The 26,812-nt window shown below is 42.3% G+C and overlaps 1 protein-coding gene across 6 annotated transcripts in view; it reads left to right on the forward strand.

Moving 5' to 3' along the window:
- The window catches only part of fndc3a (fibronectin type III domain containing 3A), a 249,305-nt gene that overhangs the window by 180,381 nt on the left and 42,112 nt on the right, over positions 1 to 26,812 (forward strand). For all 6 annotated transcript variants that reach the window (XM_041211953.1, XM_041211951.1, XM_041211954.1 and 3 more), the window contains 6 exons: positions 1,819 to 1,967; positions 4,505 to 4,564; positions 8,930 to 9,068; positions 9,839 to 9,892; positions 21,758 to 21,882; positions 26,226 to 26,400. In XM_041211953.1, coding sequence (XP_041067887.1) covers positions 1,819 to 1,967; positions 4,505 to 4,564; positions 8,930 to 9,068; positions 9,839 to 9,892; positions 21,758 to 21,882; positions 26,226 to 26,400 — 702 coding nt within the window. The remainder of the gene's footprint in view (positions 1 to 1,818; positions 1,968 to 4,504; positions 4,565 to 8,929; positions 9,069 to 9,838; positions 9,893 to 21,757; positions 21,883 to 26,225; positions 26,401 to 26,812) is intronic.

Raw genomic sequence — 26,812 nt, forward strand, 5'->3', positions numbered from 1 at the left:
CCCTTGTACTATATTTGAATAATTGAAGTCCCCTGTTATGATTACTGTATAACTCTTGCACCTCTTCATAATTTCTTTGCAAATTTGCTTCTCCACATCTCTTCCATTAGTTGGTGGTCTATATACTACACCAATCAATGTTATTATACATTTTTATTCCTTACCTCTAGCCAGAAAAATTCTGTCCCTGACCCATCTGGCACATCCTCTCTCTCCAGTACTGTAATGCCGTCTTTAATCAATATTGCCACCACCATCCTCTTCCCCCCCCCCCAACCCCCCTTCACCTTTTCTTTCTTTCCTGTCTCTCCTAAACACCTTGTACCCAGGAATATTTAATGCCCAGTTCTGCCCTTCTTTATCTCTATTACAGCAATAATATCATAATCACATTTGTCAACCTGTGCCTGCAGTTCACCAATCTTATTAACCACACTCCGTGCATTCACAAACATGTCACTAGCCCTGATTTAGGCTTTTTTTACTTTCCCCCTTATTCTGGGCCCATCTAATGACTTCCTATTGCCTACTCTAATTCTATCAAACTCTCCAGGTATTCTATCTACCTTGATACGACTCTCTAATATCTCCTCATTATCAGTTGATACTTCACTACTTCCTACTGCCAATTTTTCTCCTCTGCACTCCTGAATTTCCCCTCAGGGTCCCATCCCCCTGTGGATCTAGTTTAAACCCTCCCCAATAGCACTAGCAAACCTTCCCACGAGGACATTTGTTCCAGTCTTGTTAAGGTGTAACCTTTCCTCCTTGTACAGGTCCCACCTGCCCCAGAACCGATCCCAATGCCTCAGAAATCAAAAGCCCTCCCTTCTACTCCATTTCTCCAGCCACATGTTGAACTGCTCAATCTTCCTATTCCTTACTGGCATGTGGCACTGGGAGTACTCATAAGATTACTGTTGTTGAGGCCCTGCTTCTTAATACCCTTCCTAACTCCCTTAAAATCTGCTTCCAGGACCTCATCCTTTTTCATACCTACGTCATTGATCCCAATGTGGATCATGACCTCTGGCTGTTCACCCTCCCCCAAAATAATTCTCCGTTGGTGCTTGGGAAAGGAAAAAAGGATGGAGACAAGTTACTGTAATGCTTTTATGAGGTTTGAGAGTTTTGGGGATTCACCAAACTGGTGAAATGGGGCCTGTATCTAAAACAGATGTAGCCCCAGCAATGAGATAAAAATGAGCTGGAGTGAGTGCTCCCTACCCTTGCATCAATTTGTAGGCAATGAGCATTGTGTCAGGACTCCCTTCATGCCTGAGGGGGCCTGATAACAAGGTGAAGAGGATTCAAAAGGTAAGTTTGAACTTTTTTTCTCAGAACGCACTGCATCTTTAGGCTTTGGAACTTTCAGCTTATCACCAGTGGCAGCAAAAGACCCCAGAGCTGGTGACCAGGCTCATATCTTCAGGCCTGCAGCGTTGCCTGTGTTCCCAACTCCGATTCATGGCACGGGGCCCTTCCTGGGCGTGGGAATACAAATTGCCCTAGCCCACCACTGGTGTAGACAGATGGAGACATGTCCACTACACTCTGCCCATTCTGCACCGAGAAGAGGAAAAACCCTTGAAACAAATTATGCAACATCTGCACTTCCAAAACCTTACATTAGCCTCTTTTCCTCCCCTCATGCCATTTTTCAGAGATTTTAACAGGTTAAGGCATGGCTCTTTATGTATTGGGTCTGCAACATGCCGTAAGCTATTAGACTTGCATTTCTTGAATTATAAGCCAATTTCTTCTGAGCACTTGCCCTGTGCCCTATTTACTTCATTCTAATGCTTAATTTTTTCGTAGGTATCTGACATCCAGGCAAGGACAGCTGTGCTCACGTGGGCTCCTCCTTCAACCACAATAAGTGATGACACTGATAGCGATGTTGTACCTAAACCGTGCAGCTATGAAGTTGCTATTTCAAGTAGTGGGAAGTTCAAAATTATCTATACGTATGTACAATATTTTCACAGTATGTTTGATACCTTGTTTTTAAATATGTATTGCATATACAGTGAAGTACATCAAAATTTATTATAAACTTTTTCTATCATTAAATGAGTTTTACCTGGATTAGCTGATTTTGTAAATTTTCAAAAGTTTATTGCCTGATGATTAAAAATAACTGACACTTTCTAAGCAAGTTCTTTCTCAATGTAGGTGAATGTTCCCCACTAATTAGACTTAACAAAACCCTTGCTTTTCTGTAACTAATGGTTCAGAAAATCTAACTGGAAGTTCCAGGCTAGTAGTTGTGGAGAAGCTTGTTGCAAACAAAATTACTTTTTTTTTGTTTGGGAAATAGGATTTGATTTTGATTATTGTCTTAAATTATCACTAAATTAATAGGTAGTTATGTATTATGATACTTAATGCTAATCTATTAAATAATCTAATTTACACAAATTAAGATTGAATTGAGGTTAAATGCTCCATGACATTTTACATTGGCCTAGGCCAGCTTATTCAAGATATTAAAAAAGTATATATAATATCAACAAATTGTAATACTTCTTGTAAAACATAAATTCAAATGCTTTTGATGCCTGAATCAGATGGCAAAATGCCGATTTGATCATGGGAGCTCTGAGTATACAATTCACTGTGACAACAGTACCTGTTTAAAATGAACAATAGTTATGTACCATTCAAAGTCCCATGGTTTATCAAGGCATAGACTGAAACATGATTAGAGGGCAGGTTTTCTGAGGTATAGGCAGAGGAGTTGGGAGATGCAAAAGTGAGGTGCTACAACACCACTACTGGCAGATAATTTTTAATGTAAAAGTAAACCTAGAGAAGAAATTGTGTACAGATATGATATTTTTAATACATTACTGGTCAATCTGCCATTGCATTATTCAAGGTTAATTAGAGGATAAGGTGACTCTCTTAACTGTCTCTGTTGTGTTCCTCTCTCTCTCTCTTTGCTTTCATATTTTTCTTTGCTTTAGGCACTGTCACTTACCTTATCTTTAACCTTCCATCCATTCTTAGCAGCATTATCCCTTAGGTCAACGTGGAAGAAGCAGGAAGCCCCCTCACCTTCAACCAGTTTTCCATCTTCTCACACACCCCTCCCCAGCCCCCCACAATCTTGTGCCTCTAGCTAACAAGTTTTGCACTGCTGCTGGTGTACAGATTTTTTTTGAACCTTCAGCTATGAAGCACAGGGCACAATGGCTTTCCATTAGGGGAATCCTGTAGTATAAAGAGGAAGAGACTTCCACTTTGGGAAAAGGTTTCCCAAGAGAACCCATTGACAGCCATCTGTATATACAGTTCATAAGGGGCACCTTAACCCTTAGTAAGACCTCTGGTAGCTGCAAAGTCAGTCTTGTCATCATGGTCCACCTTTAGCACTTACATCAGTTCATTCATTCGCTGATGTGGCTCTCCTCCATAACTGCCAAAATTCCCTTTTCTAGGTTATTCCTATTCTCTTACTTATAGGTATCTCAGCAGCACTCCCCTGCCCCCAACCCCACCACCACATTACCCTAACATAGACCGCACACTGATTAAAACATCAGCCACCCCCAACTTGCTCTAATTTAGACCATAGCATTCTGGCAAGGTGCTCAGTAAAATGATATAAGGTGGCTGCAAATAGGAACAATACTTCATGCAGTGCATTGTTGCTAGATATTATTTTCTGCTGTCCCTTTGGTAAGTTCTGTTAACTTCTTATTACATTAATTCATTTTGTAGGTATTGCTGGGGTTGACACTTAAACAACCTCTTTGCACTATACCTGGATTGCACCTTTTGTGGGTCTCCTTCCCTCAAGACTAAAATCTGGATACTCCTTTACTGGTTGTCATCCAATAATCCCTCAGTTGAAGAATCTGTATATCTGTACTTTAGAACTGCAAAGAGCCACAGGCCTTTAGCTAGCTATCACTGTGGGCTGAACGTAAAGCATCAGATTTTCTTCTTCCACGTTTCCCCCCAACCCCACCCCAAAAAAGACTAGCTCCAAGCACAGTGTGCAGATGGTACTCAGGGTCTTCAGCAGGCAGCAGTATAATCTGTGTGTAGTCCTGCCAATAAACCTGACAAAGGAAAATGCAACATACAATGCTAACCTGAACAAAGTAGCTTTGATAAACATCCCATTATAGTTTACAATTGTCACTTAAATTAAGTGCTGAATTAAGAAATGATACAAAACCAAAATTGACAAGTTTCATTCCTAGCTGGTACAATTACAGGAGAATAGAACTTGTCTGTAATTGTGTTGGAAAAGTAGCAGTGAAATTTGTATAAGGCATATGTGCAAATAATGCCCAAACAAAAAGTGTCTCAAAATCATTTTCTATTTCTTCAATCACTTTCAATAATGTTTATTTTACTTTAGATTTCCAGTCCTGCTAAATAACGTTTAAATTGATTATTTTTATTTCACATAGTAAATGCTTATATTTATTTGCAGAATTTGATAGCCATCATTTAATTGATGAAACCCATGTGCATTTGTTTTTTGTAGAGGACAAGACATGAGTGTCACATTGCAGGACTTAAAGCCAGCTACAGAGTATCAAACCAGGTTGGTAATTAATAAGAATAGATTTTTAGTAGTCAGTTGATAAAAGATGTCATAAATATAGTTTCATCCCTGATTTCCAGTCTCTACACCAATATTTTGAACCTTCAGGAGAGAAGGTAAGCATCAACCCCATAATTGGGGTATGGTTCCATGGACACCAAACGTCCTTGATTTTTCACAGCTTTACGTTCCTTATGTGTGTATCTTGGGAGTGAATGTTGGCAGAATATTTGACTGAGGGCATCAGAAATTGACCCTGTCCTTAATCAATGCTTATGTGCCAATTTTGCCCTCCCCCAGTCTAAGGTTACTGGTTGCATGTAATGCTGCTAGTGCTGATCTAGTTAAGATTAACTCAACATAGACTGATAATAAAACCTGGAATCTTACGACTGAACATCTCCACCATGAACTAGCTAATTGAGCTCAGCCATTGGGAAGAACCGGAAATTGTATTTTTAAAATAAAATAATCGTTCTGAATAAAGCATCTTAACATTTTCAGTGAATTTATCGTGGTGAGTGTAGTCATTTATGTTCCAAACTATTTGCAACAATTGATTTTGACTTTTCTGTATTAGTTTGTTACAATTGAGTGGCTTTCCAGGCTATTTAAGAGAGCAGCTAAGAGTCAACCACATTGTTGTGTGTCTGGAGTCCTCTGTAGGCTCATTCGGGTAAGGATGGCAAATTTCCTTCCCTGCAGGACATTAGTGAACCAAATAGGTTTTTACAGCAGTAGTTTCATGATCATTCCTGAGATTGGTTTTCCATTGAAGATTTATTAATTAATTGAATGTAAATTCCTCCAAGTGCCATTGTGGGATTTGAACTCATAATTCTGGAGTATTAATATCCACGTCTCTGGATTACTAGTTTAGTAACATTATCACAATGCTATCATACCTGTTATACTATTATCTCTAGTTGCCTTTAAGAAGGTAATAGTGAGCCACCTTGAACTGCTTCAGTTCATCTGATGAAGATGCTCCCAGGGTCTGGTTAGATAGGAAGTTTCAGCATTTTAACCCATTGATAATAATGGAACAGTGATGCAAGTCCAGGTCAGGATGGTGTGTGACTTGGAGGTATTGATGTTCCCTGTTAACCTTTTCTTCCTAAATGATAGAGGTTGCAGGTTTGGGAGATCAGAGAAACTGTGGCAGTTTGGTACAGTGCATCCTGTAGCTAGTGCATACTGCAGCCATGATGCACCAATGGTAGAAGGGGAGGATGGTATGCCAGTCAAGCTCCTGCATTATCCTGGATGGTGTCAAGCTTCTTGCACCTGCAAGCATATGGACAAATGGAGAATATTCCATCAATTCCTAACTTGTGCCTTGTAGGTGGTGGAGAGGCATTGGGGGAGCCAGGAGGTGAGCCACTCACTGCAGGGTACCCAGCTTTCATCCTGATCTTGTAGCCATAGCATTTCTGGTCAGTGATGATCCCAGGATCCCCAGCAATAGTAATGCCATTAAATATCATGAGAAGGTGGTGAGACTCTCTTTGAGAGATAGTCATTGCCTGGCAATTGGATCACTAATTTTACTAGATGTTGCCCAGGTCTTGCTGCATGTGGCATGGTCTGTTTCATTTACTGAAGAATTGCAAATAGAACTGAACACTGTGCAACCATCAACAAACAACTCCACTTCTGACCTTATGATGGAGGAAAGGGCATGGATGAAGCAGCTGAATGCACTTGGGCCCAGGATGCTGCCCTGAGGAACTCCTGCAGCAGTGTCCTTTGGCTGCGATGACTGGTCTCCAACAAGCCCAACTATCTTCCTTTGTGCTAGATATGATTGTAGCTACTGGAGAGTTTCCGTTTTGAACCCCATTTACATCAGTTTTGTTGGGGCACTTTAGTGATGCATTCGGTCAAATGCTTCCTTTATGTTCAGGGAAGTCGCTATCATCTTGCTTCCAGGATTTAGTTCTTTTGCTGATAAAAGATTTTTTATATGGTTTTGGTTGAGAGTGGTTGTATATAATGATCATAACACTTGTGCCAAAATCTAACTGTTAGAACAAGTATTTTCAAAAGGGTTCTTGCTAGGACAAAGACAAATTAGCTTTCTTTTGCCTCTTACAACAATTAGTCCCATTTGATGAGTAGGTTGGAAGTAAAGAAACTTCACTAGAATAAGGACACTTGCAAGAGTTCTGCAGTTTGTGAAATACTTAAACCAACTGTGTTTTGATCCTGGACCAGGCCCCCATGCTTTTGGTAAAATCCAGTTAGGGACCAATAACGTTTTGTTTAAAGTGGACAATGTTTGAGATTCAAGACACTTGCTAAGAGAATGAAGCCACAAGATTCTATGGGTTTTGAACAAACAAAAAAAAAAACGTTTTTTTTATTCATTCATGAGATGTGGGCATTACTGGCTAGGCCAGCATTTATTACCCATCCCTAATTGCCCTTCAGAAGGTGGTGGTGACCCATCTTCTTGAACTGCCGCAGTCCATGTGGTGTAGGCACACCCACAGTGCTGTTAGGGAGGGAGTTCCAGGAGTTTGACCCAGTGACAGTGAAGGAACGGCGAGATAGCTCCAAATCAGGATGGTGAGTGGCTTGGAGGGGAACTTCACTATAGAAGCTCAGAAAGATAAAACTATTTACAATATCTACCTTATACTCTAACATTCAGGATTAATATGAGGTACATGTGAATTAACAGACAAATTGTGGTCGGACGCATTACAACTTCGCAACAAATGCCAAATGCACCCAATCCACGGATTTCTCAGTAACCTAGCCAGATGTCAATAGCACTGTGAGTCAACCAGTTTCATTGGAACCCTGTCTTATGAGGGAATCCATTCTTCACCTTTGAATATCTCGCCTTCGAATTCTCTTCAAAAGTTGCTCCAAATCAGTTGGCCTCAATGACAGCTTACCTCGCAGGGTCTCAATCTCATCTCCCGAGTCTCTGTTCTCCTGGCTTCCTGAATCTGCACCCCAACACTAACTCACAAGCATAACTTCAGTTCTTCAACCATGCAGAGCAGAATACTACTGCTGTAAAGTGGTACCTTTGCCCCAATTGCCCACAGCATGAAGTCACCAACTTTCTGCTACCTCCTTAGAGCTTCAGGGCTTCCCCTAAGCCCCCATTACTTAAAGTTTGCCAACAACAGCCCTTATTTTACTTGGAGCCTGTTTCTCTGCTCCTCTCTCTTTCCCTTCTTAACTAGAACCTCTCCCTGCCCCCTGCCTGGGACGACTCTTTTGGGACCTCTCCCTGTCCCCTGCCTGGGACTCTTCACCAATTATGGTGCCATGCTTCTGGGTCACATGATCTGGGGGTTTTTCATTTTCTTTGTATGCAGGCCCACTGGGCTGCTCCTCTGCCCAAAGAACTACAAAACACCACATTGCGCATGCGCCGCCAGCTTCTGGTCTGCACATATGCAGATGCTCCCAATGCATGTTGGGAGTTGTAGTTACTAGCCCCCACTCTCTAATAAGGCAAGATTTGATCTTGTAATACGTGTTATTGGGCTTATGGTATTTTAATTTCAATAGGAGTACCTGGCGGGTTAGCAAGAATGGCTGAGCTCAGGGACAGCCTGAAGTTTCAGACTCTCATGTGACTCTCTCTGGGGTTCTCAAACCAAAATCATTCTTGCTAACCCACTGGATGGTGAAAGATTGTGGCTGTTTTGTGACTTAGCTGTTGGAGCATCTCGCCGCTGCGGGCCCCCCCCCCCCGTAACTTATGCTTTGGGAGGTCTAGTCTATACATATATCTGCTCATATCTTGTTCCATATTAACTCCTGCTCATCCATAACCACCATCTGTGCTGTGCTTTACTGGCTTCCTATCCCCTTTGTTATTTATATTTAATTCCAGGGCCTTGCTGTACTCTACCTCTGGAACCTCATCAGACTTTTCACCCAGCCTGCACTCTTCAGTCTTCCTTCGAGTGTTCCTGTTCTCTCCCACCCAACCCAACCATCGTGGCACAATCTTCGACTATCACTGCCCTGCTCTCTCCTAAAACATCTCTGCCTTACTCTGTGTCTCAACTTGTTTCATCAAGAGTACACTTTTAATCTTTCCTTCAATTTTCTATTCCCTGTTTGATGTTTGAATTCCCCCAGGCTCCCGACCCCTAACCCATGAAGTACCTTGGAAGATTTCACTACATTAAAGGCAGTATATAAGTGTAAATTGTTGCATGTTTGTGGAGAATAGAAGACCACCTGCTACAGTGAAAAGTTACAAATGTAACGCTAGTTGATAGAATGTTATTTTAAAAATAGGAATATTCAACTTTATACAACAAGCTTTTGTTGGGTATTGTTAACCTTTTTAATTACTGTAGCTTAATGATACCATTTTGTCTGCTAAAGGGTGCAAGCAGTGTGTAACCTAATAAGAGGGACCCCATCGGAATCGGAATGTTTTACAACATTGTGCAGTGAACCAGACACACCAATGCCACCTCGAGTAATAAACAGGACCAAACACACTTTAAGTCTACAGTGGAAGGTGAGACAAATACTTGAATCCAGACCACTGTTATTTAGTTTCACCAAAACTACTTGTTTTAAGTATGTTAGTATCTGCTTAGTTTTTCAAATTTATGTTTGTCAACTTGTGTTTTACAAGACTACAATCCCTTTTTTTGCTTTCCTTTATTCTGCAGCTCTGCAATGCTCACTGCATCTTCAATCTATAGCCCATTTGCCCAACTGAATAAATCTATCATGTGTAACCACCTACTCTTACATTTACCATTCTTAGCATCTTCAGTGTTCACCATCAGCTGCACCGTTACTTATTTCCTTTTTTGGTCAGGCCTTTGCTATTGTGAGAGACTTCGAACAACTCATCAGTTAGAACCCTGGATTGTCTTATTTATTTGATTTCTGTAAGTTTGCCACACATTCAATCTTAACTCTTGCACAGTATTTATCTCATTGTTGAGCTTTTCTGTCCAGTATCTCCTATCCTCCTCTTTAGAATACCCTGAAAATATCAGTCTCTGTAAAGCAGTTCCATCTTTATACTTAGCAACACAAAATCACTAAAGATTTTTTTTAGAGTGAAGATTTGCTGCACTTATTATGAAATCAAACTAATTGTCGTTACCACTAATGTGTTGTACCTTCCTCTTAGTAGTGTTCATTTGTACTATAACCTAAGTGCATAGCTATGTGTTTAGTTGCAGCTGCAGCCAGCTATTGAGAATTGTTTTATGAATGTAACCCGCTGATGAAGAAAACTTTGACCCTGTAATATTGCTTTAACTCTTGTAGGCTACATGTGACAATGGTTCCAAAGTCACCAACTATAATTTGGAATGGGATGAGGTAAGTGAACTTTGCTCAAAATGGACCCAACAGCATTACAATATTATTATCTGTATTCAGATATACAGCTGAGCTCAATAGTGTTTTGAATACTTGTATTTCCTCCCAATTTTATTTCTCCTCCTTTCTGTTCCTGAAAGAAATAATTCATATTGCAGTATAGAGGAGGAACAACCCTCCTTGCTTTGCCCAGATTTCTGTGTCCTCATCTAACATTCAGTCTTGCAGTGGTGGTCACTGGATACTGATTTCAAGCAGATGCTCTATCTAAATTTCCTTGCCCTAGCCTTGGAATTCATAGCATTACTACTGTTAGTCCAGGTAACTTAGTAACAATCAGGAATTGAATGTAGGGCTGTGCTGGTCTGTAGAGTTCATCATCATGGGTAGTGAGTCACTGGGATTCAAACCAGATAATTATCATTAATTAAGTTTTTTTTAATTCATTCACGGGCTGTGGGCTTCACTGGCTGGGCCAGCATTTATTGCCCATCCTAATTGCCCTTGAGAAGGTGGTGGTGAGCTGCCTTCTTGAACCGCTGCAGTCTATGTGGTGTAGGTACACCCACAGTGCTGTTAGGAAGTGAGTTGCAGGATTTTGACCCAGTGACAGTGAAGGAACAGTGATATACTTCCAAGTCAGGATGGTGAGTGACTTGGAGGGGAACTTCCAGGTGGTGGTAGGAACATAGAAAATAGGAGCAGGAGTAGGCCATTCGGCCCTTCGAGCCTGCTCCATCATTCATTATGATCATGGCTGATCATCCAAGTCAATAGCCTGCTCCCGCTTTCTCCCCATATCCTTTGATCCCTTTCGCCCCAAGAGCTATATCTAACTCCTTCTTGAAAACATACAATGTTTTGGCCTCAACTACTTTCTGTGGTAGTGAACTCCACAAGCTCAACACTCACTGGGTAAAGAAAGTTCTCCTCATCTCAGTCCTAAATGGTCTACCCTGTATCCTCAGACTGTGACCCCTGGTTCTGGACTCCCCCACCATTGGGCACACCCTTCCTGCATCTACCCTGTCTAGTCCTGTTAGAATTTTATAGGTTTCTATGAGATTCCCCCCTCATTCTTCTGAACCCCAGCGAATATAATCCTAACCGACTCAATCTCTCCTCATATATCAATCCCACCATCCCAGGAAACAGTCTGGTAAACCTTTGCTGCACTCCCTCCATAGCAAGAACAATCTTCCTCAGATAAGGAGACCAAAACTGCACACAATATTCCAGGTGTGGTCTCACCAAGGCCGTGTATAATTGCAGCAGGACATCCCTGCTCCTGTACTTGAATCCTTTCACTATGAAAGCCAACAAACCATTTGCCTTCTTTACCGCCTGCTGCACCTGCATGCTTACCTTCAGCAACTGGTGTACGAGAACACCCAGGTCTCATTGCACATTCCTCCTTCTCAAATTATAGCCATTCAGATAATCTGCCTTCCTGCTTTTGCTACCAAAGTGGATAATCTCACATTTATCCACATTATACTGCATCTGCCATGCATTTGCCCACTCACTCAGCTTGTCCAAATCACACTGAAGCATCTCTGCATCCTCCTCACAGCTTACCCTCCCACCCAGCTTTGGAGATATTACATTTAGTTCCCTCATCTAAATCGTCAATATATATTGTGATTAGCTGGGATCCCAGCACCAATTCCTGCAGTACCCCACTAATTACTGCCTGCCATTTGGAAAAAGACCCATTAATTCCTACTTTTTGTTTCCTGTCTGCCAACTAGTTTTCTATCCATCTCAATACACCACCTCCCCAATCCTATGCGCTTTAATTTTACACGCTAATCTCTTATGTGGGACTTTGTCGAAAGCCTCATGAAAGTCCAAATAAACCACATCCACTGGCTCCCCCTCATCAACTCTACTAGTTACATCCTCGAAAAATTCCAGTAGATTTGTCAAGCATGAATACCCTTTCGTAAATCCATGCTGACTCTGTCCGATTCTGCCACTGTTTTCCAAGTGCTCAGCTATTAAATCTTTTATAATGGACTCTAGAAGTTTCTCCACTACCGACGTCAGGCTGACTGGTCTATAATTCCCTGTTTTCTCTCTACCTCCCTTTTTAAATAGCGGGGTTACATTAGCTACCCTCCAATCTGTAGAAACCATTCCAGAGTCTATAGAACCTTAGAAGCTGACCACCAATGCATCCACTATTTCTAGGGCATCTTCCTGAAGTACTCTGGGATGTAGATTATCAGATCCTGGGGATTTATTGGCCTTCAATTCCATCAATTTCCCCAACACCATTTCCCAACTAATACTGATTTCTTTCTGTTCCTCCCTCTCACTGAACCCTGTGTTCCCCAACATCTCTGGTATGTTATTTGTGCCCTCCTTTGTGAAGACAGGACTAAAGTATGTATTTAGTTCATATGGACTCGAAACGTCAACTGTATCCCTCTCCTCAGATGCTGTCAGACCTGCTGAGTTTTTCCAGGTATTTTTGTTTGTTTATGTATTTAGTTGGTCAGCCATTTCTTTGTTCCCCATTATAAATTCCCCTGTTTCTGACTGTAAGGGAGCTTCATTTGTCTTCACCAATCTTTTTCTCTTCACATACCTATAGAAACTTTTAGTCAGTTTTTATGTTCCCTGCAACCTTACTCTAGTACTCTATTTTCCCCTTCTTAATCAATCCCTTGGTCCTCCTTTGCTGAATTCTAAACTGTTCCTAATCCTCAGGTCTATTGTTTTTTTCTGGCTAATTTGTATGCCTCTTCCTTGGATCTAATACTATCTCTAATTTCCCTTGTAAGCCATGGTTTGGCCACCTTTCCTATTCTACTTTTGCGCCAGACAGGAATAAACAGTTGTTGCAGTTCACCCATGCGCTCTTTGAATGTTTGCCATTGCCTATCCACTGTTATCCCTTTAAGTAACATTTCCCAATCCATCAAAGTCAACTCGCACCTCATACCATCGTAGTTTCCTTTATTAAGATTCAGGACCCTAGTCTCAGAATCAACTACATCACTCTCCATCTTGATGAAGAATTCTATCATATGGTCGTTCATCCCCAAGGGTCCTCACACAACTAGATTGCCAATTATTCCTTTCTCATTACACAATACCCAGTCTAGGATGGCATGTTCTCTAGTTGGTTCCTCAACGTATTGGTCCAAAAAACCATCCCGTATACACCCCAGGAATTCCTCCTCTGCTGTATTGTTACTAATTTGATTTGCCTAATCTATATACAGATTCAAGTCACCCATAATTACAGATGTTCCTTTATTGCATGCATCTTTAATTTCCTGTTTAATGCCATTCCCAATATCACTACAGTTTGGGGGTCCATATACAACCCTCACTAACATTTTTTGCCCCTTAGTGTTTCTCAGCTCTACCAATACAGATTCCACATTGTTGGAGCTAATATCTTTCCTCACTATTGCGTTAATTTCCTTTTTAACCAGCAATGCAACTCCACCACCTTTTCCTTTTTGCCTGTCCTTCCTAAATACTGAATACCCCTGGATGTTCAGTTCCCATCCCTGGTCACCCTGCACACACAACTATATCATACCTGTTTACATCTATTTGTGCGGTTAATTCATCCACTTTATTGCAAATGCTCCTGCGTTAAAGCACAAAGCCTTGATGCTTGTCTTTTTAACATTACTTTTTCCATTCCCACTATTTTTCATTGAGGCCCTGTTTGATTCTTGCCCTTGATTTCTCTGCCTATCACTTTTCTTATTTCCTTTTCTGCCTTTTGTTCTTATCCTTGATTTCCCCTTCTCTGAATCCTTGTATAGGTTCCCATCCCCCTGCCATTTTAGTTTAAACCTTTCCAACCATTCTAGCAAATGTTCCCCCTAGGACATCAGTCCCAGTCCTGCCCAGGTGTAAGCCATCCAGTTTGTACTGGTCCCACCTCCCCCAGAACTGGTCCCACGATTCTGAAACCCTCCCCCTCACATCATATCTTAAGCCACGTATTCATCCGATATATCCTGCTATTTCTACCCTGACTAGCATGTGGCATTGGTAATAATCCTGAGATCACTACCTTTGAGGTCCTACTTTTCAACTTACTTCCTAATTCCCTATATTCTGCTTTTCGGACCTCATCCCTTTTTTTTAATCCATGTCATTTGTACCAATGTGTACCACAACCACTGGCTGTTCACCCTCCCCTTTTAGAGTGTCCTGTAGCCGCTCTGAGACATCCTTGACCCTAGCACCAAGGAGGCAACATACCATCCTGGAGTCTCATTTGCGGCCACAGAAATGCCTATCTAATCCCCTATAATTATTGCATTCCCACACTTTTTACTCCTCCCCTGTGCAGCAGAACCAACTGTGGTGCAATGCATTTGGCTGTTGCTGCTTTCCCCTGAAAGGCCATTCCCCTCAACAGTATCCAAAGCGATATATCTGTTTTGCAGGGGAATAGCCACAGGAGATTTCTGCACTGCCTGCCTAGTTCTCTTGCTCTTCCTGGTGGTCACCCATTCCCTTCTTGCCTGTGGACTCTTAGCCTGCGATGTGACCACCTCTCTATAAGTGCTATCCACAACACTCTCCGCCTCGCGGAAGCTCCACATTGTCCCCAGCTGCCGCTCCAGCTCTGAAACCCAGACTTCTAGGAGCTGGAGACACTTCCCACACACATGCTGGCCCCAGGCATTGGAAATGTTCCCAGCTTCCCACATAGAGCAAGAGGAGTACACCATGGCTTTGAGCACTTCTGCCATGACTTACCCCTTTAAATTAAACCTACTGGAAGATACTTAATATCAAATAATATCAATTACTCCAGAGCCCTTCTTCCCTGCTCCTTATTACAGAGTATAGCTCTTACAATTGGTGAACCACAAAATAAAACCTTAAAGACTATAAGCGATAAAAGTTGTAAATACTTACCTGACCGTACTTACGGTTCTCAAAGGATCACCTCGTTCCCTCCTCACCTCCTCCCTCAGTCACCAAACTCCAACTTAAGCACCCTACTGCAACCCAAAGCAGCACTCCAGTGCAGACAGTCAGCACTGTAAGATGGCTTGTTTTAATACTCTCTGAATGTAGCCTCTGAAACCCTGTTTTAAAACTGGCCTAAAACTCACCTTCTTCCAACCCAAAGAGCAACTTTTAGTTAATTACTAAATTAGAGAAAGACTAGACTTTAGATCAAAATTAACCCTTATATTCCTTGGTGATCCCATCTATCTGCTGCCCTTTCCCTTAAAGATGGTATTGGCCGTGGGTTTGGAAGGCGCTGTCGAAGAAGCTTTGGTGAATTCCTGCAGTGCACCTTGTAGATGGTACACACTGCTGGTACTGTGGGTCGGTGGTGGAGGGAGTGATTGTTTGTGGATGTGGTGCCAATCAAGCGGGCTGCTTTGTCCTGGATGGTGTCAAGCTTCTTGAGTGTTGTGAGAGCTGCACTCATCCAGGCAAGTGGGGAGTATTCCATCACACTCCTGACTTGTGCCTTGTAGGTAGTGTACAGGCTTTGGGGAATCAGGAGGTGAGCTACTTATCGCATGATTCCGAGCTTTTGACTTGCTCTTGTAGCCATAGTATTTATTTGGCTAGCCCAGTTCAGTTTCCGGTCAATGATGACTCCCAGGATGTTGATAGTGGGGGATTCAGTGATGGCAATGCCATTGAACATCAAGGGGCGATGGTTGGATTCTCTCTTGTTGGAGATGGTCATTGCCTGACACTTGTATGGTGTGAACGTTACTTACCACTTGTCAGTCCAAGCCTGGATATTGTCCCAGCCTTGCTACTTTGGGACATGGACTGCTTCAGTATCTGAGGAGTCGCGAATAGTGCTGATCATCATGCAATCATCAATGAACATCCCCACTTTTGACCTTATGATGGAAGGAAGGTCACAGATAAAGCAGCTGAAGATGTTTAGGCTGAGAACACTACCCCGAGGAACTTCTGCGGTTGTGTTCTGGAGCTGAGATGACTGACCTCCAACAACCACAACCACCTTTGTGCTAGATGTGCCTCCAACCAGCAGAGAGTTTTCCCCTGATTTCCATTGACTCCACTTTTGCTAAGGCTCATGATGCCACACTCTGTCAAATGCAGCCTTGATGTGAAGAGCAGTTGCTCGCACCTCACCTCAGGAGTTCAGCTCTTTTGTCCATGTTTGAACCGAGGTTGTAATGAGGTCAGGAGCTGAGTGGCCCTGGTGGAACCCAAACTGTGCGCCAGTTAGCAGGTTATTGCTAAGTAAGTGTGGCTTGATAGCACTGTTGATGACCCCTTCCGTTACTTTACTGATGATGGAGAGTATACTGATGGGGCGGTAATTGGCCAGGTGGGATTTGTCCTGCTTTTTGTGGACAGGACATACCTGGACAATTTTCCACATAGCCGGGTAGATGCCAGTGTTGTAGCTGTACTGCAACAGCTTGGCTAGGGGCGCGGCAAGTTTTGGAACACAGGTCTACAGTACTATTGCCAGAATATTGTCAGGGCCCGTAGCCTTCGCAGTATCCAGTGCCTTCAGCCGTTTCTTGATATGATGTGGAGTGAATCAAATTGGCTGCAGACCTGCATCTGTGATGCTTCGGACCTCTGAGGAGGCAGAGTTGGATCATCCACTCGGCACTTCTGGCTGAAGATTGTGGCAGATGCTTCAGCCTTATCTTTTGCACTGATGTGCTGGGCTCCTCCATCATTGAGGATGGGTATATTTGTGGAGCCTCCTCCTCCAGTGAGTTGTTTAATTGTCCATCACCAATCACGACTGGATGTGGCAGTTCTGCAGAGCTTAGATCTGATCCATTGGTTGTGGGATCGCTTAGCCCTGTCTGTCACCTGCTGCTTATGCTATTTGGCATGCATGCAGTTCTGTGTTATAGCTTCACCAGGTTGACACCTTATTTTTAGGTATGCCTGGTGCTGCTCCTGGCATACCCTCCTGCACCCTTCATTGAACCAGGGTTGATCCCCTGGCTTGATGGTAATGGTAGCATGGGGCATATGCTGGGTCATGAGGTTACAGATTGTGGAGTACAATTCTGCTGCTGCTGATGGCCCACAGCATCTCATGTCTTTAGTTGCTAGATATGATTGAAATCTATCCCATTTAATGGTAGTGCCACACAACACGATGGAGGGTATCCTCAATGTGAAGGAAGACTTTGTCTCCACAATGACTGTGCGGTGATCACTCCTATCGATACTGTCATGGACAGATACATCTGTGGCTGGCAGGTTGGTGAGGAAGAGGTCAAGTATGTTTTTCCCTCTTGTTGGTTCCCGCACCACCTGCAACAGACCCAGTATAGCAGCTATGTCATTTAGTGGTGCTGCCAGGCCACTCTTGGTGATGGACATTGAAGTCCCCCACCCAGAGTACATTCTGCACCCTTGCCACTCTCAGTGCTTCCTCCAATTGGTGTTCAACATGGAGAAGCACTGATTCATCAGCTGAGGCAGGGCGCTACGTGTTAATCAGCAGGAGGTTTCCTTGCCCGTGTTTGACCTGATGCCATGAAAGTCCATGGGGCCCGGAATCGATGTTGAGGACTCCCAGGTAACTCCCTCCCGACTGTATACCACTGATGGTGGGATAGGACATACTTGGCGGTGTCCAGGATATTATCTGTCAGATATGATTCCATGAGTATGACTGTTAGGCTGTTGCTTGACTAGCCTGTGACTTGCTCTCCCAAATTTGGCAGTAGCCCCCAGATGTTAGGAAGGAGGACTTTGCAGGGTTGACAGGGCTGAGATTGCCTAGGTTGATGCTGGGTGGTCCATCCGGTTTCATTCCTGTTATGTGTCTTTGTAGCGATTTGTTACAACTGAGTAGCTTGCCAGGCCATTTCAGAGGGCATTTAAGAGTCAACCACATTGCTGTGGATCTGGAGTCACGTATAGGCCAGATCAGGTAAGGACTACAGGAATTAGTACAACAGAGTCCTTTCCCTAAAGGGCGTTAGTGAACCAGATGGGTTTTTACAACAATGGTTTCATAGTCATCATCAGACCTCCGCCATATGCCATGGATTCGAACCCGGGTCCACTGAGCATTACCCTTGGTCCCTGGATTACTAGTCTAGCGGCAATACCACTACACCGTTGCTTCTCCTATGATGGTCATATCGTTAAGTTTGTACTATAGGAGACAAATTTGTGTATAATTGGTATTTGCAAATCATTCATTTTGATAGTTAATGTCACAGTCATCCATGGTATTGGTATAGATTAAATTTTTTCATTCATTTTATTTGTCCTATACGTAATGATGGAGCTGCCTGCTCCCTGAAAATCTGTCATGTCATTGTTTCAGCTATTTCATGGAATTATTTTCCTTCTTGCAATGGTTTCACAACAATGGACCTTGTATCCAATAATCTCAAAATTGAAGGTTTTGATGATCTGCCCTTGCAGAGTTACAATACAATCCCTAGAATTATCAATTTACCCTACCTACAGTCACTGTTTTAATGGATTAAAAGTAATCTTCCATCAATAGTTAGATGGTACATATGGTCAGTTTGTCTCCCTAAAATCACTGATGTATTTAATTACAAATGCTAGAAGTATGAAGCACGAAGAATTTACTTTTGTACAATACGTAAGAGGTAATAAACTAAATCTACAATAAGTCTTTCAAAATGTGTTTAAGTATGAACAAATTTTGCCTGCCTCCAACCTGTCATGCCCTTTGCTTATGGTGCCAATTGGAATTGAACCATAATGTGAGTCCTCCATCTGACTAAATCCCAGAATTTAGAGTGAATAACAAGTTCTTTTTTGTCATCTGCTTAATTCTTTTAAAGCCATGTCCCCAACAAACATGTTCATGTGGCAATACATTGCTACAGAATATGTCAGCTAAGTGTAGAAAGATATTCTCAAAGGTCAACAAATCTCTCTTTCAACACAGGAACGTTTGTTGATATCTAATGTAATTAATAATTTAAACCAGGAACTTAAAGTACTTGAAATTCAAAGTCTGGCTTTGCTTATTCAATCATGGGATCAAAAACACTTGATTTGTTTTCTCCTTCAGTATGAGTATTGCAATGCATTAAAGTTCGAATTAAGGATAATAGTTACAGAGAGCAATTACATTTATTTCTTTATAACTTTTGTTAACCTTTGGGCTGCAGCTTCAGGAGTTCAATTTTTTGAAGATCTGGTTTCAAGCCTCCAGAAGCATTCTCTATCAATGCATAGCATCAGGATTCAATGTACTGCGGCATATTACTGATTGTGCCCTTTTTAGGCAAAACTTTAACAATAGGAACAAGAAAAGGCCATTTAGTTCCTCGAACCTGTCCCACCATTCAATGAGATCATGATTTATCTGCAGTCACACTCCACGTATCCACCATTGTCCCATATCCCTTACTTCCTTTGAGTAACTAAAATCTGTTGAACTCACATTTAAAATGAACAATTGATCTAGCGTCTACTGTTGTTTGTGGAAAAGAGTTTCATCTTCCACACGTATTCTTTCCTATTTCCTTCCCCAAGGTTGTGGTTCTGACTTTTGGGCTATGTCCTCTAGTCCTAGAATTGCCAGCCAGCAGAAATAGTTTCTCTCTATTCCCCCTATCTACTCTATCCGTCCCCTTGATATTTTAAAAACTTGAATCAAATCATCCCTTAATTTTCTAAATTTCAGGGAATACAACGTTAGTTTATGTAGTAGCTCCTCATAATTTAATCCTTGGAGTCCGGAGTATGCTACTTCCTGAAAGTGTATTCCATTTATTATACAAACAGGAATGACCACTTCTTTTTCTCCTCCTCGCAGCCTGTGAACTGTTTTAGATACAACTTCACTTATGATCAGTTAAAATGTACACATATTTCTAACCAGTATTTGCTACCAACAAATGTAAATTCATGTTGATAAAACCAATGATAAGATGGATTTTAACATTTAATCACCTAAATATGAAAATAGCATAAGCCATACCTGTATCGTAGTCACTTCAGCTGGACATTATCTAATGCTTGAGTGTTTGTTACAGCACGTTATAATATGGTTCATTGATGTAATGAGTAACAGGTGGCATTCTTTCTCTTTCTCTTCCACCCACCCCTAGCCCCTCATTACTATTCCATCATATTGTGCATTGTTTCAAATGCCCCAGTTGTCAATTAACCCTCCCATGCAACCCTCAAGAAGTTTGACACCGCAAGGACAAAGGAGCCCGCTTGATTGGCACCACATCCACAAACATTCACTCCCGCCACCACTGATGCACAGTAGCAGCAGTGTGTACCATCTACAAGATGCACTGCAGGAATTCACCAAGGCTCCTTAGACAGTACCTTCCAAACCCACGACCACTACCATCTAGAAGGACAAGGGCAGCAGATAGGTGGGAACACCACCAACTGGAAGTTCCCCTCCAAGTCACTCACCATCCTGACTTGGAAATATATTGCTGTTCCTTCACTGTCGCTGGGTCAAAATCCTCGAACTCCCTTTCTAACAGCACTATGGGTGTACCTACACCACATGGACTGCAGCGGTTCAAGAAGGCAGCTCAGCACCACCTCAAGGGCAACTAGGGATGGGCAATAAATGCTGGCCCAGCCTGTGAAGCCCACATCCCGTGAATGAATAAAAGAAAGGTAAAATTTTTGGATTATCGCATTGAGATCCGTGGCTGAATCATATAGGGGTTAAATTGGATAACCCTCGAAAATAGGCATGGAGATTGTGGTATATTATTAACCGACACCCATTGTGAAGCAGGTAGTGTGTTAAATTTTGGCTGTTTTAAACAATTACCTCATGCAGTTCAACATTACATGTGCTGTTCATTGGGCCCCCTGCTGATGCATGCAGCCAATCTCGTGAGTGTCTAATGTTACCATTTGACTTGCTCCTTGTCTTTTTTCCATAGTTAACCTAAATCTTAATACTATGATTATTGTTCCCTAAGTGTTCCTTACTGACATTTGATCCACTTGACCCACCTCATTCCCCGAAAGCAAATCCAGCAATATCCTTTCCTCATTGGGTCAGAAATGCACTGATCAAGAAAATTCTCCTGAACACACTTCATAAACTCGTCTCCCTCTAAAATAATGCCATGCCAGCCTATATTAAGATAGTAAAGTATCACATTATGTATATTACCCATTATCTATATTTTTACAACTCTATAATTTCCCAGTAAAATTTGTTCCTCTATATCTTTCCCGCTAGGTGGTCTATGGAATACACCCAGAAGTGTATTGGCAAAATGTCGTCTTTTTAAAGTATATAAATTGTGTGTGGTAAAGGAGAAAGTGGGTACATTAAAAACAGGGCTGTGTATGATGATAGTAAAGGACAATTACATGGAAGAATACTAAATGAGTTTTATGTTTCCAACTTCCTGGGGAAAAGGAGCATTTGATCTTAGGGATGCAGGGAAGACTAGACATTCACTAGAAACCAAAACATTGTACTGGATAAAATTATGGGATTAAAACCAGACTAGTGTCCAGTCTTAGATGCATTTCACTTTGGATATTAATAGAAATAGGTGAAGAAATTGAGGATGTCTTACTTATAATCTTGCACAGCTTCTTTTCTTCCGAAGGTTATTACCAGCAGGTTAGAAGGTAATAAATGTTACACTGTTATTTAAAAAGGAAGAAAAGACAAAGTATCTTTCTATATGTCAGTGAACCTAATGTCTAATTGAAAATTGCTAGAATCCAACAACATTGATAAAGTGAGCACTATAAAACTACATGCTAATTAGTGAGAGTCGATATGCATTGTGAAAGGAAGGTTATGTCAAATTATTTATTGGCAAAATGGATTTGATGGGACAAATGGCCTTTCCTTTTTGCTCCAAACTTTCTTATCTTCCTAACTAGATGTGATCCATTTCACAGGGGAAAGGAAGCAATGAATTTTCCCAATGTTATTTGGGGCCACAAAAGCAATTCAAAGTTACCAAATTATCACCAGCCATGGGATACAGATTTAAGTTAGCAGCCAGAAATGAACTTGGAATGAGGTGAGTGCACTTCAAAAGATGAGGTGAGATTTTCATATACTACTATGAGTCTGTCCTAAATTGTTAAGTAGTGGTTCAAATCTACCCTGAATGGTAATGTGCTAATAAGACTCAATGTTCCAGGGTCAACTACTTGGATGATTACTCACAGCTGAAAGTGCAGAATAGAATCAATGCTTGGAGATAACCTAATGGTGGGACTGGGAAATTGTGTGGTGAAATTTAAGGAGATGTGAACAATTAACAGGAATTGGCAGAATAAGAGTATTAACTTCAGATAGGTTCAAATAAGAGAGGGCCCAGAACTGATAGACAGAAATGAAGAGGAAGGAAATCCAAGACGTGGTCACCTGGAAATTTGTCACCATCCCCCACCCAACTCCTCCCCAACTCGGGACCAGGAATCTCCACATGCATTAACCCTCTACCAAAGCGAGTCATATATATCTTTGTAGCTATAGTAAGAGGATAGTGGCTGGTGAGTTTTGACGAATTCTGGTGCAGGCAGTCATAACTGCCATCCCATACTTCAGTCCTTCTCATTCTCTAAATAGATTTTTAAAAAATTCATTCACGGGATGTAGGCTTCGCAAGCTGGACCAGCATTTATTGCCCCATCTCCAGTTGCCCTTGAGAAGGTGGTGCTGAGTTGCCTTCTTGAATCGCTGCATCCCTGTAGCATAGGTACACCCACAGTGCTGTTAGGAAGGGAGTTCCAGGATTTTGACCCAGCGACAGTGAAGGAACGACGATATATTTCCAAGTCAAGATGGTGAGTGACTTGGAGGAGAACTTCCAGGTGGCGGTGTTCCCATCTATCTGCTGCCCTTGCCCTTCTAGATGGTAGTGGTTGTGGGTTTGAAAGGTGCTGTTGAAGAAGCCTTGGTGAATTCCTGCAGTGCATCTTGTAGATGGTACACACTACTGCTACTGTTCGTTGGTGGTGGAGGGAGTGAATGTTTGTGGATGTGGTGCCAATCAAGCGGGCTGTTTTGTCCTGGGTGGTGTGAAGCTTCTTGAGTGTTGTGGGAGCTGCGCTCATCCAGGCAAGTGGAGAGTATTCCTCCACACTCCTGACCTGGCCTTGTAGATGGTGACAGGCTTTGGCGAGTCAGGAGGTGAGTTACCCGTCACATGATTCCTAGCCTCTGACCTGCTCTTGTCAGGGGTAACCCCAGAATATTGATAGTGAGGGATTCAGTGATGGTAATGCCATTGAACATCAAGGGGTCATAGTTAGATTTTCTCTCTGTCTTGTTGGAGATGGTCATTGCCTGATGCTTGTGTGGCGCAAATGTTTCTTGCCACTTGTCAGCCCAAGCCTGGATATTGTCCAGGCCTTGCTGCATTTGGACATAGATTGCTTCAATATCTGAGGAGTCGCCAATGGTGCGGAACATTGTGCAATCATCAGCAAACATCCCCACTTCTGACCTTATGATGGAAGGAAGGTCATTGTTGAAGCAGCTGAAGATGGTTGGGCCTAGGATACTACCTAGGGAACTCCTGGAGCTGAGACGACTGTCCTCCAACAATCACAACCATTTTTCTTTGTGATACGTATGACTCCAACCAGCGGAGAGTTTCCCCCCATGATTCCCATTGACTCCAGTTTTGCTAGGGCTCCTTGAAGCTATACTCGATCAAATGCGGCCTTGATGTCAAGGGCAGTCACTCTCACCTCACCTCGGGAGTTCAGCTCCTTTGTCCATGCTTGAACCAAGGCTGTAATGATATCAAGAGCTAAGTGGCCCTGGTGGAACCCAAACTGGGCGTCAGTGAGCAGGTTATTGCTAAGCAATTGCCACTTGATTCCACTGTTGATGACCCCTTCCATTACTTTACTGATGGTTGAGAGTAGACTGATGAGGCGATAATTAGCCGGGCTGGATTTATACTGCTTTTTGTGTACAGGACGTGCCTGGGCAGTTTTCCACATAGCCAGGTAGATGCCAGTGTTGTAGCTGTAATGGAACAGCTTGGCTAGGGGGTGTGGCAAGTCCTGGAGCACAAGCCTTCAGTACTATTGCTGGAATATTGTCAGGCCCCATAGCCTTTGCAGTATCTAGTACCTTCAGCCATTTCTTGATATCACATGGAGTGAATCAAATTGGCTGAAGACCTGCATCTGTGATGCTGGGCACCTCTGGAGGGGGTCGAGATGGACCATCCACTCGGCACTTCTGGCTGAAGACTGTAGTAAATGCTTCAGCCTTACCTTTTGGACTGATGTGCTGGGTTCCCCCATCATTGAGGATGGGGATATTTGTGGAGCTGCCACCTCCTCCAGTAAGTTGTTTAATTGCCCACCACCATTCATGACTGAATGTGGCTGGACTGCAGAGCTGATCCATTGGTTGTGGGATTGCTTAACTCTATCTCTTGCTGTTTGGCACACACACAGCCCTGTGTTATAGATTCACCAGGTTGACACCTCATTTTTAGGTGTGCCTGGTGCTGCTCCTGGCATACCCTCCTGCACTTTTCATTGAACCAGGGTTGATCCCCTGGCCTGGTGGCAATGATAGAGCGGGGAACATGCCAGGCCATGAGGTTACAGATTGTGTTCAAGTACAATTCTGCTACTGATGATGGCCCACAGCGTCTCGTGGATGCACAGTCTTGGGTTCGTACAGCTTTTCGAAACCTGGTCATTGTACCACATGATACCACGATGGAGGGTATCCTCAGTGTGAAGGCGGGACCATCAATGACTGTGTGATGGTCACTCCTACCGACACTGTCATGGACAGATGCATCTGCAGCAGGCAGGTTGGTGAGGATGAGGTCAAGTATGTTTTTCTCTCTTGGTTCCCTCACCACTTGCAGCAGACACAGTCTAGCAGCTATGTCATTTCGGCCAGCTTGGTAAGTAGTAGTGCTACCAAGCCACTCTTGTTGATGAATGTTGAAGCCTCCCAGCCAGAGTTTATTCTGCACCTCTTGCCACGCTCAGTGCTTTCTCCAAGTGGATCAAGTCCAACATGGAGGAGCACTGATTCATCAGCTGAGGGAGGGGGGTAAGTGGTAATCAGGAGGTTTCCTTGCCCATGTTTGACCTGAAGCCATGAGACTTCATGGGATCAGATTGGAAGAGGTGATTCCCATTGGCACTAATTGTGGTTTGAGCCGGATGGAGAATTTGCAGCACAATTGCCATGAAAGCCCGAAAGAATCCATGAGGCAGCTGGAAAAAAAATGAAGTGGTGTAGGATCTTATTACTGCTTTCTGTAAATTTGCCTCTATGTAGCTCAGTATCTAAAAACGCTTAAAACCCCTTATACTTAGGCGTTATTGTGATCTATGGAAATGGACATCAGGCTCAAAAGGAATGGAGCTCTGCTAATGTTAATCTTTCCCAATTCTCTATTAGATTACACCCATGAACTGGTGTACACAAGGTACAGCTAACAGAAAAAAAAGGCCCAAGTTGTACTAAAAGGTTGTCATTCAAAAACTATCTGAAATGGATCAGTCCATATCCTAAGTGCAGAACACAGATTGACTTACAAAACTTTCCGGATTAACTGCCTTTGTTAACTTAGAAATAGATTTTGTATGTGACATTTAGTTCTGATTTACAATTTTTCTCATTGAAGCAGTCAAGCAGCCCAACATTTACAGGTCTGACTTTATAACCAGATGTGGCCATGTTCAAGTCCCAAGGCCATCTGCCATTTATGTTTGCATGAAGCACCCTTTTATTGGTAAAACTTATACTTCCAAGTAAGGAGGAAAAAAATGCTTGACCTTTCAATTGCATGATTTTTCTTGCTCCTTCATGTGCCATCACCATATTAGTGTGCAAACATCATCAACAGTATTATAGATTGAAAAAAGTCATAATGTACATGGCCTCATTGGGAGCACAAATGAAAACTGGGCAGCTTTGAATAAATATAAAAGCAAAATTATCCTGTTGCTTACCAAGTATGACCCACTATAGACATTTATTACAAAGAACTTTTAATTTTACTTCTCCCAACATTCCTGAGTCTCTTCCTTCACATGTGGATGTGCTCAGGCAAGTGTCAACAGCATCAAGTCTTATTTAAGTTGATATGATGGAATATTTTGAAAGTGCCTTTTCAAGTTAAAAACTGATGATGGATCCATCATGAGTCAACTTATCTATTGGTAACCAGACAGGATTCTTACCATGGAGCAAGATGCTTAAAAATGGTTTGACGCTTTAAGTCCTGTTCCACTGTGTGACATGTTTAAAATAATTACACAACGAGGTAAGGAGAACTTTCAAAAAGGACTGTAATTTAGAAAGTGATGTCAAAGGCCAAATATCTACAATGCATACTCTTAAAAACTAAATGTTTCCCCCAAACAGTGGTTTCAGTGAAGAGGTGCTTTTCTACACAACTGGCAGCGCCCCTCCAACACCAGCGAGTCCTCAGCTTGTTAAAGCTGGAGTCACATGGCTGTCCTTGCATTGGAGCAAGCCTTCAGGATCCTTATCTGATGAGGGCAATTGTTATATTTTAGAAATGGAAGATGAAACCTCAGTAAGTTGATTATTTATCATACTATAAAACGATATCTTTAAAATAAATGAATGAAGGTAGGCTGGCATGAGACTCTTTCATCACTTGAAATTGGCTTCAGATACCCAAACTTACAGAAAAGTTTCCCCTCTCTGGCTATGAGTCTAAATATGGCAGTGATTGGAAATGGGAAATTTCTAGTGTGAGAAGAAAAAATTTCACACTGGTACAGAAGAGATTGGAACTGATACTCCACCTACATTTTAGCACAGCCTTCAGAGTTGTATCAGAAGGAAGTGGTTACCTCTGGCATTACTTGAGGTCAGGGCTCCTGTTTTATTGTAGCACTGTGGGTTGAGCTCTCAGCCTGTCTGTCTGTTCCCATTAGCGATTGTAGCTTTTGTCTCTTGAGTACAGATAGGAAAGTAAACAA

The sequence above is a fragment of the Carcharodon carcharias genome, chromosome 18 (assembly GCF_017639515.1).
Source record: "Carcharodon carcharias isolate sCarCar2 chromosome 18, sCarCar2.pri, whole genome shotgun sequence".
Lineage (NCBI taxonomy): Eukaryota > Metazoa > Chordata > Chondrichthyes > Lamniformes > Lamnidae > Carcharodon > Carcharodon carcharias.